Raw genomic sequence first — 15,673 nt, 5'->3', positions numbered from 1 at the left:
TGACTGTGGGGTTCAGCAATGGACCTGTTCCCTTTGTCTGAGGACCAATCAGTCTAGTTAATTTCATTGATTTTTATTTATTTATTTTAAACCCATACCTTCTGACTTGCTAGTAATTCTAAGACAGAAGAGTAGCAAGGGCTAAGCAAAGAGGGGGTGGAGGGGAGGGGGGATTAAATGCCTTGCCTAGAGTGGCATAAGTAGGAAATGTCTGAGGCCAGGTTTGAATCTGGGTCCTCCAGATTCCAGGACTGGCACTCCATCCACTCTTCTGCTTCCCCTCCTACTTAAGTTTAGAGGCAAATCATAAGCAAATTGATATCATTTCTTTCAGCCATAGAAACTAATTAAGATTGCCTATTAAGGAGTTGCTATCTGCAATGGTGGAGGGAGCATCAATGTGGATACCTTCACTTGACATTTAAGGTCCTCTACAATCTGACTCACACCTAATTTTCCAGCCTTATTTCACACAATTTGTCAGCATGTATTTTTATTTGCCAGCACAATGAATTTGTAGCTCTCCGGTCTCAGTCTTTTCTTTCTAACCTCTCCACGTTTGCCCATCTTGTGTCTCAATAAAGTTACATATCTATGACGGTTGGTAGTTGTTGTGAATACAAAGATTAAAAAAAAAAAGGAATTTCTCAGAGAAATAACCTCAGGGAGCTTACAGTCCAGTAAGTGGATCAGACATTAAGATATCAATGGCACAAGTTGGAATGGCATCAAATACATAGGAAAGCTCAAACAGAGCTGCCCCCAAGGTTAGTAGTAAGAAGGATCATTGTTAGCTGGAAGATCAAGAAGGATTCATGGAAGAAGTGGCAGCTAGGCTGAGCCTGAAAGGAAGAGAAGGATTTGAGCAGGCAGTGAGTATGGTTAAGACACGAGACACAAGATGGGCAAACGAGAGGTTAGAAAGAAAAGACTGAGACCGGAGAGCTACAAATTCATTGTGCTGGCAAATAAAAATACATGCTGACAAATTGTGTGAAATAAGGCTGGAAAATTAGGTATGAGTCAGATTGTAGAGGACCTTAAATGTCAAGTGAAGGTATCCATATTTAACTAGTAAGGCAATAGGAAGTCACAGTGAGTATTTCAAAGGAGTGTCAGCTGGTCAGACCCATGCCACAGGACGATTACTTTGGTAAATTTCTTTGGCATGAAAGATACTACAGAGCAGTGAAATGGGAAATCAATTAAGAGGTAAATGTAAAGCTGAGATCTAACAATGGCCTGCACTAGAGCAGTTGCAGCAGGAATGGAAAGAAACATATTATGCAGATAGAACAGACAAAACTTGAGAGCTTATTGGATATGATGAGTGAGGGTATGGAAATGTTCCCAAATAACCGCAGGGATTGAGCCAGACAGTCAATGGGAACAGGGAAATTAAAAGCAGGGAAGATTTTGGTAGAAGATAATGAGTTCAGCTGTACAAATGTAGTACAGAATACTTTGTCACAAATGTATCAGCGGGGCCCATTTTCTTTGAGACGGATAAAGGCACAGGAGAGGTCTTCTCAGGGCTGCACTGGATATGAGCAATAGCACTGAAAATCGTATCAAGAAAAGTCTACCAATATAAATAATACAGAGCCAAAGTACATTATGAAGAGCAAATAAAAGAACAATTATTTCTGTAGCTCTAGAGAGTTACAAAATGTCTTCCTCACAAAATGCTTATGCCATGTGCTAGACTATTATTAATATTCCTTCTTAATATGAGAAATGGAGGGTAGGTAATTAAATAACTTTTCCACAGTCACAGGGCTAACAAATAGCTGAACCAAGACTTAAATTCAGTTCTCCTAATTCCAAGTCCAATGCTCTTTCTGCTACACCATAAAAACCCTCTGAGGAATTCTAAAAATGTCTTCTGAGCTCTTTGAAACACCCTTACAAACAGGTTCCAAGGAGAAATCACCAGACCCCAAGCCTATAATTTTATTATGTCCTCAGTCCCTTTGCTAAATTTGTGATAGACTAGAATTGTGAAGATGGGATTAACCCTCCCATTTCGCACTTTTAGATTTAATCACCAGAAGCATATACACCCCACTCATTCTTAAGTATGGGGAGGTCTGTGACCTACATATGCTATAGTGGGGGATGAATCAGAAATGACTGATTGCCCCCAGGTAGTCCTAAGAAAAGCTAAGGGTACAATTGGTCCACGTAAAGTGGAAGGAAGGCACAGGAAGTAACAAAAGGAAAGGTCTTTAAAAGTGGGAAAAACTTCCTGTGAGAAGTCTTTTATCTTTGAACTTGGTCTTGAAGGAGCTTCAGTTTGGGAACTCAACTGCTCGAGTTTTTCCTCTAGGACTACCACATGGGTGAGTGAAAAGGCTGACTCCTTTTCCTGGTTTTTCTGTAAGTACTAGCCTCCAGAGAGGCTCCTCATCTTGGAGGAGGCCTCGTGGCTAGAACCCTTGTTTAATTTACCTCTTGGTCCCTCTTTGCTGGAGCCTCTGAAGCCCTGCCTGGTTCAGACCTCACTGGAGTGTCTCTCATTTCCTTATTTTCACTCTTTCTCCTTTTGTAAATAAACTACCATAAAAAGTCATCCTGACTTGAGTAATATATTTTTGGCGACCACATTTTTATACATTTAGTCCAACCTTCCATTTTTAACCCTTACAGAATCTAGAAGTCCAATTTTACAGAGTATCAGTATAGTATTAGCCACAACAACACAAACAAGAGAAAACACCATTATGAAAATGTAGGTTCTTAATTATACTGGTTAGTATTGAGGAAAAAAGGGGTGAGATGCTAGGAAATGAACAGCAGAATGCCAAAAAAAAAAAAGTTGAACTGAGAAAACGCTGGGGGGGGGGGGGGGGGGGGAGATTCGGCCCTAGCAAATGTCTAGAATAACTATAGAATTCCCATCCTATACATAGCCTGAATCTCCAATCCATGAGTCGTTTTTCATAAAATGGAGTTTGTTGTTGGCTTAATAAATTCATTTAATAAAGAAACATGTAAGGGGTAAATTTAGGGGTTTTGACTAATATATTATCCTTATGGTCACTAGGGATTAATTCAAATCCCAATAAAAATACTCAAGTCAGTTTGGGAAATTTATGGTGGTTTAATTAATATAGAGGGAAGGAATTAAAAAGAGAGAGGGAAAAGGTATAAGATTTCTCTGGCCTAGCCTGAGCCAAGGGGAGTTCAGAGACCTTCCAGGCACGAGGCCTCCTCCAATATGAGGGGCCTCCTAGGAGGATGGCGTTTTTTAGGAAAGATAAAGGAAAAAAAGGAATCAGCCTAAACTCCAAGAGAGCTCAGGGAAGATGCCTCACCTGACCCATGATATTAAGCTTCTCCCAGTTACTGTATCAAGGATGCTCACCACCAAACCCAGACAATAGCTGCAGCCACGCCAAGATGCCAAGATGCCCAGCACGCTGCCACCAGCCACCTCTCCGCCAAAAGAGGCAGAACAGAGGAAGTGACATGAAATATACAGACTGTTTTTTATATCATTTCTTGTGTCTCACGTGTACCAATGGTAGCTTAAGCTTGACTTAAGATGGCCCAGGGGGTCTGTCAGTTGTTTCTGATTTGTCATTTGCTAGCACATGTCTGTTATAGGTCATCCTTCTCAACACTTAATCCTTAAGTAGGGTTATAGACATTCCTGTTTTGTTAGACTAAGCAGGGTGGAGTAAATCTAAAATTCACAAACAGGAAAATGAACAGCTACTAATTTCCTTCTCTTTGTAGGTTAAGGTCTTCCCAAGGGTAATTTTTCTCAAGAATAATCAACTGGTGCTATTTTTATTGTATCATGAACATGTTTATAAAAGTGAAAACTAGTAACAAATTATTGCTACTACAAATTAAGTAAATGGTACTTTTTCTTTTACTTGTGAAAGCAGAGAAATTTGTCACTGATAGACTTGTGCAAAAATGAAAACAAGAGTTCTATTCTGAGTGGACTATTGAAGGGAGATTAACATTATTGTTGTTCTTAGTAGCTTAGAGTACTAAGAGGCAGGACATATGGAACATGGGATCTTAGAATTGAAAGAGATCTTACTATTCATCTAGCCCAAACTATTAATTTAGTAGATTAAGAAATAGTTTAAGTGATCTCCCCAAAGTCACATAGCTAACTGGTGTCAGAATTAAGCCTAGAACCAAGATTCTCCTGACTCAGTCTAGGGCTCTTTCTTCTATGCAATGCTCTCTTTAATGCTGATTATGGTTCTCCTTGTGCCACTTACCAGTTCTGTGACTTCGGGCAAGTAAATCACAGCCTCTCTCTAGATCTAATCTGCAACCAAGTGGGGACACCACCTGGTCTTCCTAAAACAGAAGGATAGGCTAGATGATCTCAGGGTCCTCATCGATTCTATGATCCCATGATTATAAGGCCAATTCCTAACCTACAACTTCAGGAAGCATAAATTTTCCCTGCTCTCACCTGTCTGCTGCCATACTGCCCACCATGGTGATGGCACCAATAATCCCAATTAGTTTGTATTTGAATACAGTACTGGAAAGCTGCTTTCGTATCACCAGGTACATATCATCCTACAAAACATACAGAAAAATAAAGAAAAAAGTCATTATTCTCTTTATTAATCTATAAGCTATTATTATGTTTTTAACTAGTCTACAAGTAGATAGCAGGAAACTAAAGTAACTTCTTCATTAATTTGTATAGGTATTAAGGACATGCATGTGATTAAACCCAAACATATGATTTTAAAAATTATCAGTCTATTTCATATTCCTGGAATCTATGTTCTTGAATGGAGAGAAAGAATCATGTACCAGAAAAGAGTCTGCATCACCAGGTTCCAGGATACCCTACCAGAGCTAAGGAAAGAATATGGAATTCTCATTTTATGCTCTTCATCTTTGTACTGTTTTCTTGCCCCTAAACTTCCATAAATGTGATTTCTCCAAAATTCCAGAGTCCCATAAGGCATTTTGAGGAGTTTCAGGAAAGACAGTGGAATCATGGAAGATATACTTAATTTCTGTTTATTGTACCACCTCCAGTTTCTCTCTCAACATTGCCCCTTGTGCGATAATTCCTATATGATTTTAGAAATGCAGAAAAGTTCCTTCCTCCCAAAGCCTTTAAAAACACTGCTCTAAAGAAACATACAAGGGCAGCTAGATAGTACAGTGGATAGAGGGCCAGGCCTGGAGTAAGGAGAACTGGATACAAATCTGGCTTCAGGTACTTCCTAGTTTTGAGATCCTGGGCAAATCACTGAACTCTGATTGTTAAGCCCTTACCACTCTTCTGCCTTAGAACTGATACTGATAAGACAGAAGGTAAGAGTTTAAAAATCTAAAAAGAAAGCCTCATGCTAGGTGAAAAGATAGGAATGGGTACCTTCTGACTGGACACTACATAGGTTGTCTCTCATCTTAAAAGACTTGTCTTTAGGGAAATACCTTAAGAAACTGTAAAATATTACAAAGAAATCCTATTCTTTCTTCTACAGATAGCAATACTGAAAAATGCCAGTAGAGTTACAAAGAAGTTGTTTGTTATTCAAAGTTAAATTCCTTAGTAACTTCCATAAGGGTGCATCAACTAATCCCAGAAATTTTGGATTCCAATACAATTTGCTCATCTATTTCAATATTTATTTATTCAACAAACAGTAATGAAATACATATTCTGTAACAAATGTTAAGCACTCTGCCAGGTGCTGCTGAGGATACAAAGAAGACTGTAAAATACAGTCCTTGCCCTCACAGAGCTTATAAAAAACTTTCCTCACGTGTGAGAAAACATGCACAAATCAATTAAAAAAGCAGAATTAGAAACATTCAAGTGTAATTAGATAGTACAAAGACCTAGCAGTGTTGAAAGAAAAGGTAACTTCTGACTAAGAAGAAGAGGATCAAGAAAGGCATCGTGGCAAGGATTTGTAGTTGAGCTTAACCTTGAAGAATAGGCAAGAATTCAATGGATGGAGTTTGGAGGAAGGGCGTCCTTGGTGGAGAATATCATGAAAAATACATATATGTGGGGAACAGACGGATATGTTTAAGGATCCTGGAGTTGTACAAGTTACCTGGAGCATAGAATATATAAACTGGAATGTCAGAAGAAAAATAAGATTAGAAAGAAAGAAGTACCTAAATGTCAGGGAGAAGAGTTTAGACTTTATTTGTTAAGCAATGAGGAGTCATGAAAAATATTTAAGCTGGGTGATGATGTGACATGAACAAAGCTGTATTTTAAGAAAATTAATCCAATCTCATTAGCTAAGCAGGGTTAGCTCTGATTAGTTCTTGGATGACAAACACCACAGAAAACAGCAGTTTTGCTTCAGTACCAGGCATGGAAAATATGTGATCCTGAGTTGTCAAAGGTTATGCCAGGGAAGTACAAGCTCTGGCAGCATCTATGATACTGGGAAAGCTTTAGGTAATCATGGTGAGAGTCTACTTTTTGATGACTACCTAGTAAGTATAAGACTTCATCCCTATAAAGCTAGCTATTTAGTGATTCTTAAGCTATCATAAAACATGAGGGAAAAAAATACAAAACAGCCCTCAACTCTATGTGGCTCCTTTCTGTTTCTGCACTAATTGTGGCAAAGTAGCAGAAAAGTGTCTATAAGTGCTAAAAATCAAACATATTTTAGGCTATCAATAAGCACTAATGTGTGCTGGTACACTAAATTTAAGATTCTTTTTTTTGATCAAGGACAAATGACACTCATTAGTTCACATGAGTTTAATAATCCTTACACTGATCATCTTAGATTTACATATCTAGTCTTCACCTATCTCCTGAACTCAAGTCAAGCAATTGTAAACTGTTGGCCTGTTTTGAGTTCAAAGTCCCATCTGTGAGCCATCTGCACAAAGATAATAGTTAAAGCCATGGGAGTGATGAGAGTTATTCTATGTGTGAGAGAGAATAGAAGAGGGCCTGGCTTAGAACCTTGGAGAACACCCACATTGGGAAATGTGATAGGGTGAAGAATCACCAAATGAAACTGAGGAATGGTAAGAGAGGGAAGAGGAGAATCAGGAGAGAATAGTGTAGTGAGATCCCAGAAAGGAGAGTAGTCAATGGCATCTAACACTTCAGATAGGTTGAGGAAAGATGAGAACTGAGAAAAGTATATCAGATTTGGCAATAAGATCATTGCTAACTTTGGAGAGTTTTTTCAGTTGAGCAATAAGGCTGGAAATTAAACAGTAAAGGATAGAGGAGTGCTTGAGAAAAATGGAGGCATTTTGCATGCTCTTTGTGGTGGCAAAAAATTGGAAAATGAGGGGATGTCCTTCAATTGCACAGTGGCTGAACAAATTATGGTATCTGTTGGTGATAGAACACTATTGTGCTCAGAGGAATAATGAACTGGAAGAATTCAATGTGAACTGGAATGACCTCCAGGAAGTGATGCAGAGTGAAAGGAGCAGAACCAGGAAAACCTTATACACAGTGACGAATACATTGTGGTACAATCGAATGTAAGGAATGTCTCTACTAGCAGCAATGCAATTAGCCAGGACAATTCTGAGGGACTTATGAGAAAAACACTATCCACATCCAGAGGAAGAACTGTGGGAGCAGAAACACAGAAGAAAAACTGCTTGATCATATGGGTTGATGGGGATATGATTGGAGATATAGACTCTAAATACAATTATCAATAATATGGAAATAGGTCTTGATCAATGACACAAGTAAAACCAGTGGAACTGCTCATTAGCTATGGGAGGGAGGGGGGAAGAGAGAGGGGAAAGAACATGAATTATGGAACCATGGAAAAATATTCTAAATTAATTAATTAAAAATTTTCAATAAAAAAAGAAATGGAGGAAGTCTGTATAGAGCTTTTTCAAAGAATCTGGCTGGAAAATGGAGAAATAGAATGATAACTTTGTCCACCATGATGCTGCTTACCTGAATGTGGCTACTGTCTTCATGTCCCTTGCTAAATGCCAGCGTACTGAGGATATAGAAGAGTTTTCTTATCTGAGAAGGGGCCAAATTATCCAGATAATCCAGAATGCCCTGGGAAAGAGAAAACCTATAGTAATCAGACCATGAGGTATAGGAATCAATACTTCCTAGAGAACAAGGTAGATGAGCTGCCTAGAAAAGTATAGTAGAAAAATCCTGGGTTTGGAGTCACACCTTCATTCTTATTCTAGATCTGTTACTATCTGCCTGTCCTTGGGAAAATCACTTCTACTTTACTGTCCTCTTCTTTGAAAGGAAAGAATGGAATTATATCATCACTAAATCTTATAAGCCATAAGACTTCCATAGACTCTGTAAAGGCTCCAATTTGCTTTTCAAGAGAAACTAAAATTCTCAGTCATGGACCTTAACAATCTCTACCACTTGGCCTTTATCAAACTGCCTCATCTTGATTCAATTCAATAAGCACAGAAGTGATAATTTTGAGCAAGGCTTAAGGTCACATTCTTTCCAGGAAATATAACAAGTATACCATCTCTCACTCTACAATTATATGTGTGACCTCAAACTAAGTCTACTACTGACCGACTTTCGGATAGTTCTCTCTTAAAGTTAGTTTCTATCTACCTTCAAGTCAATGCCAATCATCTACTTGACATGGTTTCCTCTCTCATTTTCACCAATGATCTTTTCTTTCTTATGATTGCTACACTGAGAATCCTACAAGGCTGGCTCAGTTCCAATCATGCCATTACCATTCCAAGATCACTCTTTCTTCCCAATTCATCAAATATTTATAAATATTTAACAACACCAATTTTTCTGTCAGTTTTTTTTAATCCTTTGAACCCTTACCTTCTGCCTTAGAATTAAAAGTGTATTGGTGCCAAGGCATAATAGTGGCAAGGGCTAGGTAATGGGAGTGAAATGACTTGCCCAGGGTCAAACCGTTAGGAAGTATTTTGAGATCATATCTGAACCCAGGACCTCCCATTTCTAGGCCTGACTCTCGATCCACTGAGCCATCTAGCCGATGCCTTGTTCTTAGTTCTTAATATACATACATAATTATCCTTTTCCACCTCTCCTCTAGATTATTGTTATGGACTGATTTCTCTCCAGGGAATGTATCCCCAGTCTAGGTTGTTTTATATATATATATTATATATAACTCTCAGGTAGTAAACATTTTCCTTAAGTACAGATTTAACCAATTCTCTCCCAATTCACTGAGGCCACAAGGAATGCCTCTATTAAATAGCTCAAGGGCCACCTTCCATCTAAAGCTTTTCCTGAGTCTCTCTCCTACTCACAACCAGCCACAAGGCTAGAGCTCTCCTTCCCTTATATTTAACTCTTTTTAAAAATTTATTCTATAAACATGTGTCCTTGCTTTTTCTCTATTAGACTATAAATGTGTTATAAAAGCATTTGCTTCATTGTTGGCGTTTATATTCCCTGTGCCTGGCCAATAATAGGTTAATTATATTTATAATATACTTATTTATAATATAATAAAAGTTTATTCATTACTATGATATCATTATTATTATTATAGGTGCAGCCCGTAGCTTATTGATTGCTATTGTTAATTTTTAAGCTCTTGTTATTGGGTGGAAAGGACTCAGATTTGACAAAGATGTGTCACACAGTATTACAAGGTATGAAGCACTGCAGTCAGAGCAGACAGTACAAGAAGTCCAAGTTATAATGGCTGATGCCATTTGGATGAGGACTTGTGAATGATGATTTCAATGAAAACTTCAGGCTATTCACTGAGCTTTTCAATAACCAAGAATAAAAAACGTTTACTCTCACAGAAGTCAAGCACAACTTCTATCTTCCCCCCCACCTAGCTGGGCTCATATATCAGTTTGTTGCTATTTTGAAATGGCAGAGTTGGTGATTATTCTCTTGTTGCTTCATGAATGTGTTCTACCTCCCCAGTCAGATCATGGGTTCACAGCTTTAAAGGTGGAAAGAGGGAAGGAGAGGAAAGGGCAGGTGGCATATAGGTAGCACAGTAGATAAGACCAGGTCTAGAGGCAAAAGCACTGGGTTCAAATCTGACCTCAGATACTTCCTAAGTCAAGTCACTTAAACCCCATTTGCCTAGCCCTTGCTGCTATTCTGTCTTAGATTTGATTGGAAGGGAACTCTATCTGACCAAGGTCACACAGTCTTAAGTAAGCAGCAGCTACAATTCAAAAATCAGGTCTTTAGACTCCAAAACCAGAGATTTTTCCACTGCGTAGTATTGCCTATTCCAATCATAAACACCTAACCCTACTATTTAATAGATGTGTGATTATGGGCAAATATCTTTATCTTTTCTATATCCCACCCAAATATAAAATATTTTCTCCACAATAGGAGGCACTATAATAGGTATTAAATGAATAGATGCATCCTCTCAAAGATGGGCAAGGCTGATGAATATTCCAGGATTCAGCAGAGAGCACAGCACCTTCACAAAGACAGCATACAGTCTCATGGCAGACAGATTGAGAACCACCAGCTCTGAGAGCACCTCTAGAGCGGTATCGACTTCGGCATCATTTCCGCTACAGACGTGGGTCACTAAAGCACCAATTACTTCCTGCCAGGAAAAAAGCAATTAGGAAGAGATAAAATAAAAAATATAGTAAGTGACCACATGCCTGTCTCTTCTTGTGCTTTCCTACCCCACTACCAGCTGATTATAACTATTGTGTTTCAGTGCTGGCCACAATACCCTAATACCCTTGGAATTATAGAACTATAGATGTTCCTACACCTTCCACAACTCTTTTCATTCACTTTCAACTAGACATAAGAGTGTGGGCACATCGAACCTTCTCCATAAAATGAGGCAGCCTAACTTGACAATCTCTCAAGGAATTTCCAGTACAAAAATTCCATGTTTTCTATTTCTGGTGAGAAGCTTTGTTTGGAGGACAGTGAACTGGTCTTAGAGGAAGGATAACATGGGTTCTGGTGCCATCTCTCACACATGCTGGCTCTGTGTGATTCCAAACAATTCATTTAACCTCTCAATACTACGGCAATTCTTCAGGTCACTTAGTACAAGTTCTTCACCAGGCATACCTCATACCAATGACAATCACAAATGTGTTCATAGACATGTTCATATGTGTATATGCATTTATATTTATTCACACACATTATTAAGTTAGTTCTTCTGATTTCCCCATGGAGCTTCAGTTTTATCCCTTGGTAACACATGCCCTTCTTTTCCCCAAAACTGGGTATGGTTAGAGGCAACGAATTTTTAATTCATAGCAAGCTAGATTGAAAAGTACTGTTAAAATCCCAAGAAGAGGAGGTGATAGAGAAATTTAGGCAATCAGCTAAAATATGAATTTTATACTAGGCTGTCATTTGTAGTATTCGCTACTTAGCACAAATTAGAATTGTGTTCCAAAAAATATAAGTAAAGAAGATGCGACAGAGTCAAATAAAAAAAAAAACCCTTAAGTTTAGAAATTAACTAATGGCTGTCATTGCAGCCAAGGTGAGAAATGTTTCAACAAAACTAATCAAACTAAGAGCTAAATTTGAATCACATAATTTTTCCAAATAAAAAAAAAAACAAATTATCCATTTTGAACTTCATCATTTTCTGTAGTTGTATTTCAAAATATCTGTTGATAATATGTGTCAAATGACATAAAGTTCAGTTCTGAAGATCTTTCTAGAGCTAAGTGGCCTAAAGCATACTCTTGGTATTTTGTTTATTTCCCTCCCATTTCTGTATTTAAAATGATTAAATACTAAAGTTGGAGGAGTACTTATTGATCATCGATCATAAGGTTCAATATCTAGGTAGAGGGTATAGCAGATGAAGTCCTGGGCTTAGAATTAGGAAGAGTGAGCCTTCAGAAACTTACTAGTTATGTGTTCACACCAGGTAAATCCCTTAAGAGTTCTGGGGCAAACTGAATAAGTTAGTAGCAGAGGGGTGCAAAGAATAGAGTGCTTGACTAAGAGAAAGAAAACTGGAATGTGAATCCTCTCCTTTATCCTCCCTTACCCTCAATTTTCTCATCTGCAGAGTGAAGAGGCTAGGTCTAATGGCCTCTGTTAGCTCTAAATCTAGAATATCACAATCCTAAAACCCTCATTTTACAAAAGAGAAAACTGAGGCCTAGAAAAATGGAAAGATGTACCCCAGGTCATATAAAAAACAAGTAACAGAGCCCATGGGCACTAGGACTCTCCTGATTCATGGGCCAATGACCTTTCTACCCCACTCAATGTTATTTACCCAACACCATTTTCATAATCTCTCCCTAAAGAGCTACTTGCTACCACTTTCACTTCATAGATATGTTCATGGAAAAGTCTTGGAAAGAGTTTCTTAATCTGAAGTCCAGGAATTTTAAAAAATTGATAAACATATTTTAATATAACTAGTTTCCTTTGTAATCCTAGGCATTTTGTTTTATGCATTTGAGAATATAATTCTGAGAAGAGGCCTAGGGACTTTACCAGAGTGCCCAAGAGGTCCATGCCACAAAAAAGTTAAGAACCTCTGATCTTGGAGCTCATTCTTAATTTGCTGGCACATTCTTATATTTTCTTCTAGAGAAAAGTTCCAGGCTCAATAGACAACTAGACTATTTACAGTTAAATTCTGAAACTATCCCTCTACTCCATATTCCATTCTACTTGCTCTAAAGTCAAACTGAAAAACAAGAAAATAACTACTTAAATTCAGAAATTAACTAATGGTTGTCATTATAGCCAAGGTGAGAAATGTTTTAACAAAACTAATCAAACTAAATGCTGTCTAAATCGTAATTTTTCTAAATAGCAAGAAAAAGAAACAACTTATTCATTTAGAACTTCCCCATATTCCCCAGTTGTATTCCAAAATACCTGTTGATAATATGTGTCAAATGACATAAAGGCGTATTTATAAAGAAGGCTGCCAAAAGAGATCACACTGTGGTCTGTGGAGTGCAGCAAACTCTGAGCCAGTGATAAAATGGATGGAAAGACATCTTTGAGAACCTGAAATGGGATAGGGTAGAGCCAGACAACTTTTAGTTACCATTTATATACTTCTTGAAGGTTCACAAAACACATTAAATATAAATACCTATAATAATACTGTGAGGTATTAGTAACATCCTCCTTTAATAGATGAAGAAAAGGAAATTGAAAGAGGCCAAATGACCTGTTCAAGAGTACATAGCTAGGAGTGCTAGGGCTCAGGCTCAACTCTGAATACTCAAAGCAAGTGAGATTTCCATCAAGCTTCTTTCCATCAAGCTTCATTTCCTATTTTGGGGCTCTTCTCCCTACCTTTCCTCTGGACTCTTAACAGTGCCTATTCTTTCTTAGAAGGTTTTCCACAATTAGGAGGCTAAGTCAGTGTTTTCTTTAGCTGTTCTGCCTGAAGATTTGAAGCTTGAACCCAAGAAATCTCAGGTGACAGACTTCATAAAGCTACTTTAGCCAAAAAAGGACCTGATGACTTTCTTCAAAGACCAGAGAGTAGGACAGGGTTGTTGTAAGGAAACATTAAAGCACTGTATAAATGTGATTTATTGCTGTATTATATAAATAAACAACTTCTGAATCAAGCTTCATCACTGTCATCAAAAAATATTTACTAAATACCTGAAAGGATATGAAGTTGACCACCTTGGCAACATAGAAAAAGTTCAACAGAAAGTTCTCTCTAAAAGCTTATAATCTAAAAATATTGTAGTAACAAGCAAGGCAAAGATCTTTCAAATGAAAATAAATGCAAGCATAGGTAAGGGCAAAATCATAAAGCTGAACCAAAACATTCCTGCATCTTATTGGGGTCAAACCAAAAAAGCCTGGAAGGCTCAAATCACTAGTCAGAATTCTAGGAACTTGCACATTGCTCATTTCATCCTCAAGGCTGGCAAAACATTCATTTACTTAGAAAATTCAGTAATATTTTCACTCCAAGAAGAGTGACCATACAGGAATATAATACAATTAGATGAGAGTACTGATTGCCAGATTTGTATTCATCTGGAAGGAGGTCTCAGGTGGCAAGTCACTTTTGCGCAGTCTAATTTGCTATCAATGTAGACAGATAAAAATGATACTTGTCAAATTTCCAAGTAATAAAGCTGAAAACATTATTTAATGTTTTACGATTGAAAAAAGTGAAGATGCAAAAATACTTCCCATAAGCTGGTAAAATAAATGGAATAAGAATATATATTAGAATAAAATTAATGGATGAAATTTAACAAGGAATGACATTCAAATATTCACCCACAATTACCAACATGGAAAAGAATTATATACCAATTGTGTTATTTGCTCTAAGATCAATGAGCCAAAAGGGCTTAAAAGAAAATCCAACAGGATTTTAGGATGAAATTTTAAAAGTAGAGTATCCTACTTGCTAGTGGAGCTCTGAATTTATTCTACTGGTCTAGAAAATAATTTGGAATTGGGCGTAAACTAAACTGTTTATATCATACACCCTTCAGTGCTTACTGACAGAAAGGAAATAAGTACAGTTACAAAAACACTAACTGTAGAATAATATTTGTAATATCATAAAGTTGATAACAAAATTTGTGCCAAACAATGCTTAAAAAACTATGGTATATAACAGAATTGGCAAAGTATTGGCATGCATGTTTAGCCAGCTCAGGGGGAGCTATATGCTCTGCCCCTCTATCCAGCTGCCCAAAGCAAGTACTTCCTCCTTCTGCTCTCTGGGGCAATGCGAGGCTCACAGACAGCTTGAAGTTGCAGTTTGGGCACACAAACTTGAAAACCTTTGCCAACGTTGGCATATAAGCTTAATACAATGTTAGTGCATTAGAAGGAATGAAAAAATGAAAATTGCAAAGAAAAATGGGATTGTTTACTTGTATGAAGTAATGCAGAGTAAAGAAAGCTGAACCCAAATACGAATATACATGACCATAAGGCATAAAGATATCATTGATGTACACTAAAACTCAAACCATATACAATGGACATACTATCAAAATTTAAAATCTTTTCCATTAATATTTTCTTTTTTTTCCTTTCCCTCCCAAGTCTCCCTTTGTAAAAAAGAAAAATGAAAAACAAATCCCTTATAAAAAGTAGGCAGTTAAACAAAATAAATTCCCACACTGGTTGTGTCCAAAACCACAGACCTCAGATTCTACATCCTGACTCCAACCTTTCTGTCAGGAGCCTAGCATCAAAGTTTAAACATATACATCCTCCTATAAACTATTAGGAAAATATAAAAGTGGAATGTGACACATCAATAAAGCCACAGAAAGTACAAAGGTTAACTACTTATCCACAACTTGGAAATCTGTGCTTTAGGCTAACACATATACCCATGTGTTTAAGTAAAAAAGTAAATAAAATTTAGTTATCCTAAGTGAAAACATCAAAAACAAAACCTGCAAGAAAGAAGCTAACCACAAATAAAATATGTAAGCACAGAAGCAGCAGAAATTAAATCTTAAGCCTTTATTAAGGCTTAATCTATGGATTGAGTTGATGCCAAAAATAACACTTTCTTAATATTAGAATTTTATCACAGTGGCAAAGAAACTAATTACAACCCAATTGTTTTCATTCTTTAATAATGGAACAATTATATAGATGTAAAGGCTAACTTGTTTCAACTTGTCACTTAAATGCATACTTAATTGCAAAATGCTGACTGAAAATTACATTATTTTGTCTGTTTTATTAAAAAATTTAAAATACCAATTTAAAAAAAAGATACAC

General features: G+C 37.2%; 1 protein-coding gene across 3 annotated transcripts in view; it reads right to left on the bottom strand.

The window, feature by feature from the left end:
• The window catches only part of FANCD2 (FA complementation group D2), a 68,634-nt gene that overhangs the window by 30,605 nt on the left and 22,356 nt on the right, over positions 1-15,673 (bottom strand). For 2 of the 3 annotated variants that reach the window (XR_008913423.1, XM_007500214.3), the window contains exons 16-19: positions 12,815-12,949; positions 10,401-10,532; positions 7,913-8,023; positions 4,445-4,554 (exon numbers count right to left, since the gene is read on the bottom strand). Coding sequence is in view for 2 of the 3 variants with exons in the window: in XM_007500214.3 (XP_007500276.2) it covers positions 4,445-4,554; positions 7,913-8,023; positions 10,401-10,532; positions 12,815-12,949 (488 nt within the window). In the remaining variant the exon portion in view is untranslated. The remainder of the gene's footprint in view (positions 1-4,444; positions 4,555-7,912; positions 8,024-10,400; positions 10,533-12,814; positions 12,950-15,673) is intronic. The other variant, XM_056804627.1, reaches the window with a different exon arrangement.

The sequence above is a fragment of the Monodelphis domestica genome, chromosome 7 (assembly GCF_027887165.1).
Source record: "Monodelphis domestica isolate mMonDom1 chromosome 7, mMonDom1.pri, whole genome shotgun sequence".
NCBI lineage: Eukaryota > Metazoa > Chordata > Mammalia > Didelphimorphia > Didelphidae > Monodelphis > Monodelphis domestica.
Note: the sequence above shows the minus strand (reverse complement) of the source record. Positions and strands in the feature narration are given on the sequence as shown.